Source organism: Megalops cyprinoides, chromosome 2, assembly GCF_013368585.1.
Source record: "Megalops cyprinoides isolate fMegCyp1 chromosome 2, fMegCyp1.pri, whole genome shotgun sequence".
In the NCBI taxonomy this organism is placed as follows: Eukaryota; Metazoa; Chordata; class Actinopteri; order Elopiformes; family Megalopidae; genus Megalops; species Megalops cyprinoides.
The window spans coordinates 44,246,501-44,252,500 of NC_050584.1; the positions used below are offsets into that span (position 1 = coordinate 44,246,501).

At 38.3% G+C, this 6,000-nt stretch overlaps 1 protein-coding gene across 2 annotated transcripts in view; it reads right to left on the bottom strand.

Annotated features, from left to right (window-relative positions):
* crtc1b (CREB regulated transcription coactivator 1b) overlaps positions 1–6,000 on the bottom strand; it is a 29,088-nt gene that overhangs the window by 20,709 nt on the left and 2,379 nt on the right. For both annotated transcript variants that reach the window (XM_036522331.1, XM_036522332.1), the window contains exons 2-3: positions 2,023–2,139; positions 1,136–1,273 (exon numbers count right to left, since the gene is read on the bottom strand). In XM_036522331.1, the coding sequence (XP_036378224.1) occupies positions 1,136–1,273; positions 2,023–2,139 (255 nt within the window). The remainder of the gene's footprint in view (positions 1–1,135; positions 1,274–2,022; positions 2,140–6,000) is intronic.

Below are 6,000 nucleotides of genomic sequence, written 5' to 3' on the forward strand. Positions count from 1 at the left end.
GTTCCATCTGGATTGAGAAATGGGCTGCAGCCCAACATATTACCATATAACATAAGTCAGGATAGGGTTGTGGACTGGGGTAAAAAAACAGTCAAAAAGTATATGACTGAATAACCATTCTGTGTCATTGCATGATGTTTCAACATTTTAGTTCCTAATCTAGTATTATGATGCAGTTACAGTGCCACAGGTTCAACTACATAGGCTTGGACAACAGGTGCCTTGCTGTATAATGTGTCTCTATCATGCTCCTCATTTTCATTTTCACACAACAACACATAATCGGAATGTGAATGTCATTATCTACTCATGTGAGGAACCATTCAGCTTTTGGAAGAGCAGAAAGCTTTGAGTCATGATGTCTTATCCAGGAGCCGCATGTAAAATTCCTGTTCCAAGACCATTTCTGATATTCCAAGCATCTTGTGCAAGGGGAAAAAATTACTACTGCCCCTTCCCTGTCTCTAGATCCTGAAGCTACATATCTTTGAAGGACAAGGTGCTATAAATAGGTGGGTTTTATGCCTACACTGAGAAAGCTATGTAATATAAACATGGAGGCATTTAACAGAAAAGGTAATGAGGAGAATCTTGAAAGATTCTGTACGAAGTATCAAACTACACCATTGTGCAAGTCCTCCTCTGTGATTTGTGCTGCTAAGCACTAACCTCTAAAGAGACTTTAATCCTCCTGCCCCCATCCCATCTCACCCACTCTGCTTTTACTCATAAACCTCTCCCCCATAGACAGCAATGTGTGATGGTACAAATCAGCACAGATAGAACCAACCCACAGCCTGCTCAGAGTGGAAACTGATCTGCAGAAAGAAATGAAATGCAAAGGAACACTATGAATCAAAACTGCTTCCAGCAAAACAGGACCATATTACTGCACCGAATAAGCCAATTTCGCTATAGTTTTTCATTGCCGCACTATAAAGAGACTAGGCAAGGGGAGGATGTATACAAGTTGTGTGGCTGTTGAAGATCAGGTAGATGAAAACAATCATACATGCCACAGCATTATAGAGACGTATACTCCAAACACAGGTGTGTCCAAACTGACTCGTACTGTACATTCTCAGTCCAGCCCTAAGTGCACCTGCAGCACCCACTGAATCGAGGGGAAGGATATCTGGCGACCATGTTTGTCCACAGAAAGGGGCCGGCGATGTGGGGATGTGATTCGGTTCCTGTCACGGTAGACCCGGTCAACCAGACCGTGGTGGCGAGTTGTTCGACTCGTGTCCAGCACAGACGTCTGGAAGGGAGTCTGTTAAGAGCAACAGTAAACATCACCGCATTTGACTGGGAAAGTGAACCGTGCACTATTAACAGTAATTCATCATAAATCAACCAAACAAAAAAGCACTGCAGTCATGGCAGGAAAACAAAAATATGGAAAGGTAATGTCGGCCCAAAGAAAAATACAAACGTGTTTGTATCTCAGCCTGTTAATAAACAATAACTTTTTCCATGTTCCCAACCTGGGCAATGTTTAACATGTACAGTTTGTAAAAATTTAAGGTAGGAAATAAATCCTCTTTGTGGGTGTTTTATTTTGCTTTTCTCAGGCTGATGTCTGGCTGTGCAAGAAGCTACACTCATTTGTGTTGTCAAACACATTGTGTGTCGAGGCCAAGGAGTGGCAATAAGGCCACATCTGTGCACTGCCCACACAAACTCACAACTGTGTACAATGACATGCCAGTCAGGGACTTAGCGGTCTGAGGTGGAAATGCCTCTCCTACGGCCTTCAGTTACCTTCAAATCATGTTAGACATGATTTAAGTGCTCGCTGTGTACGGTAACCTCAAAACCCTCTATGGACATTAAATTGGATGTTAATTTACTTCACATCAAAGCTTCAAGGAACCACTAAATATTCTGTTTACACTCTAGATGCTCAGGGGCTATGTAGGTATGCTATTATTTTTAAGCCATAAGATATTTTGAGGGAAAGGAACTACTTTAACTAGGCAGATACAGACAAACAAAGCTAATAAACAATCGGGAGCTCACCTGAAAAGGCAGGTCAATGGTGCTATTTCCAATCTGATTGACATTAGGCAGTGAACCTCCATAGTACTGTCCACGATTCTGCCCTAGTTGCAAATACTGGGTCTTCTGTAACTGCAACTGTGCAAAGTGAAATCAAATAGATAAATGAACGAACAGGCAAACAAGCAAGAATGAGGATTCTGCAGAACATAAAATAATCATCAAAGGCAACATAGCAAAGGGCTCAGATGAGAGCTAGAAAAAAAGTAAAAAAATTAAAAGACACCAAAAAAAAAAAAAAAAAAAATGAACAGACAAAGTGATGACATTAATACCCTTCAGCAGGGTACTTATTGTCTCACCCCCATTCTAATCTTCACTGTCCATCGGGAAAGAAAACAATTGTAAAGCCAAGTTAATTCCTTCATGCAAATAAAACGAAAAGAAACAGAAAATGCATCCTGAATGTGCTGAATCAATCACAAATCAGATTAAAGACACACTCGAGTTCACGAACAGCTGTGGAAGCCTGACCCAGTGCCACTTCCTATAAATATGCCAGGTCTGTGCTGGGGCTTATTTTCCCCTTCTGCTGAACCATTACAAGGCCTCACACCTTGTTCACGGGCTGTACAAACTTAGTCTTCACTTCACTTTGTTGAATCTCCCATTCATTACTGCTATTGCACTGCTTTACTATTGCATTATGTCCAGCAAAACCTCTCAGACAATTTTGACAGTTCTGAAGAACTTGAACAAAGGCTGTGTCATGTTTTTTTTTTGTTGTTGGTCTCAAATTTGTTAGGTTTGCACAGAAATATCATCTCCCTTACTGTCTTTTATTCAAAAAAGGAAGCTCGCCCCAGAAAATGCATATGAAAAAGGACTAATAAACAACTTTTGTCTATGAAAGTGCCTGGTTTCCTTTACAGACTCCTTTCCATAATGGTCTTAAACTGCCACAGTGACCCTGTTGCATTTTTGACTTTTAAATTACGCGATCCACTAAAGGATAGACAAATTCAACCTCTAGAGCATTTTTTTCACATTCAGATAGGGATTCTGTTTACAGACAGCTGGCATTTACTGAAATGTAGCAGACTGAAAAGAAAAAAACAAAGAAATAAGTTGAGAATGAGAAACCAAGATTGCTAGCTATAATTTATTGTTATAGGATATGTTTTGCTGCATAGCGTAACCGCTAAGACAGTGAGTGTATATTAACTCTCCAATGGCCTATTCATTGTATTCTGTTCCCTGTTCACCTCCCTTCTCCGCACCCTATCTGTACCTAGAATACTGGCTCCCTCTGTCTTGCAAAGAGACAGTTTCAGGACAGACCATTCCAAACTACAGAGCTAATAATTTTATAATACTTATACAGACCGTGTATACATTATAACCTAGAGAAAAACATGTTGCTAAAATGTCTCAACAATTACACAAGTGGCTTTTAAGAAGCGGTAACAAGAAAGGGGAGATGCACATGGGATGACAGCTAAAATCGACCTAGTATTTTGTGAAGGATACAATTTTGTGATGAAGGATCATTTTAAATTCTGTCTATCATTCAAAGGAATGAAAATTTCCACTAGCATGGAAAAATGGCATAATCATAGTATTGCTTTAGTCTGCCTGGCAAATACAGTATCACATACTTGCCATTCTGGAATGGGTCAACCTCTTTTGATTGGGCATCCTAGGCCTAGCTCATAAATAACAGATTCATGACTCAGGGCTGATAAAGTCTCTAGGCCTTGCTTACCTGTGACAGGATGACCTTTTTGAATCAAGGCACAATCTCAATGACAAAATTACTTTATTTGATAAAATTAAAATGTAAAAAACAATACATATTAGGTACATAGTAAAACTGCATCACAGCACTGACAGAAGCAAAATACACCTTTACCCAGAGCTGACAGGACAGGACAACAATGTATCTGTTTCTAGATAAAGAAACTGTTTTGCAAGAACATGATTCATTGAAGAGTGCAACTCTATGGTGCAACAGATGGTAATTTCAAACTCAGTATTTATTTTCATACAGTTCTCAAGATGGCTAGCTAGCCATCAAATAACAGCTGAATGCAGGAAGTTAACCAAGTGATATATTAGGTTACTATTTCTTACAATCTAACGATGACCCAGGCTTGTTCAATCAGCAGGCGACACTGTGGCATACTGAGGTGTTCATTAATGGACTTTGAAGGCTTCACCAAACTGCGAAGCACTCCTTCACCCATGTCAACATCATCACATATTCGGTCAACAAATAATGCATGTTACTTTCCATTGTTTACATTTTTCATCCTCCAACCACAGATCAGCCTCACAACCAAGCTTCAAAGCAAAAACTGATTGAGTAGCTAAGCTATGACAAAGTGACAAAGCAAGTTCAGGGCAATGCTGCTGTTTGTGGGACTGGACATTTTTTTCTACGGATGGACAGTTTGTTTCTGAGTTGCAAACCAAATTCTGGATTCTCTGACTTTTCATAATCACATCACTAATTTAATGAAATTCCTGGATTCTCAATAGCTGGAATTACATTCCAGCAATTGCATTACTTGTGGTAGCCCTGAAGATAACATGTAAAAGGATTCTCTTAATTTCAAGACACCAATTTGACAATAAATTGTGAACCAAGATATAGACTACAATATAGATGTTGGAACAATACTGACATTATTGGAGTAACAGTACTCAGCATTCAGGTACATAGTCGTTAAGTGTCAGGTGAGTACCTCTGAACAGTATCTGCAGATTAAAATAATGAAATATTGTTGGCTACATACTGAAGAGATGGAAACTATACATAATAATCATTTTTAATGACTATGACATACACATTATGCTTTCTGGTGATACTAAGGAAGTGACATTTCTTTGTTTCTGTGAAATGAAGGTTTCAATCCCTGTTCTTGGAAAATGGCAAATTTAGAGTATCAACACAACCCAACCTCTTCAAAATACTTAGACATGTACAGCTGTCTCCTTTTATAATGGACAACAAAGAACAAAAAATATGAACACAATTTATGGGTCATTCCATGTCAAGTGTTCAGCGCGCAACGTCAGATTTGCTAAAAAACAAAAATCACCTACAAATAATGACTCATTCCATGTGAAATCAAACTGAAATTGGCACAACTCTTTTGATTTGTGCTTACACATCATATTAACAATCCTCCCGCATAAGGGACAAATTTTTGGCAATTTTTAAAATTTGTACCAAAAATAATTGAGAAATTTTTGAATAAAGAAGAAATATTTATGAATGTTTGTGCATAACCAGGCTTCCTAAAAGACACTGTAACTTGTGATCCATTCATGCTACAGACAAGATCATGGTGTCATATTCCACCTCGTTTTGTTTTACAAAACATGAACAGAATGTTTTCATGTTCACTGTATGACTCAAATGCAGCTACAATATAAACGATGCAGAACCCCAAACATGGTAAAACTACAACATAAACATAACTGCACCTGTTCCGCAGGCTATAATTTTAAAGAGATTAAGGTACCTCAACATGTCAGTTGTAGGGGAAGTTTGAACAACCAACACATAATTTCCACCTCTGATTGCAAGGTATGAAATAGCTAGACTGTACATTACTGAACATTACTCAGTACACATGACAATTTTTTAGTAAGCCACTCATAAATAAATTTAATATTCAGACTTTGTTATATTGTACAACAGTGCTAAGGTATGTTTCACAATGAAATTTAGGATTAGTTTGACTTTTATAGCCAAAAACTAGCTCAATCAAGCAAACTAAAAAGTGTGTCTTTAAACTGAACTGAGCCTGGATTCATTCACTTGTGTGTGATGGGTCCAGTCATTTACCCTTGTGGGTCAGTGAATTTTCATATTTATTAACCCAGTGAAAAATGTTCCTTATTTTCAAGCCATGACCAAGGAGCTGATAGCGTGGATCACAGATTTTTTTCCACTTCAGTCTTAATCAAAACATTTTATACTGCATGATA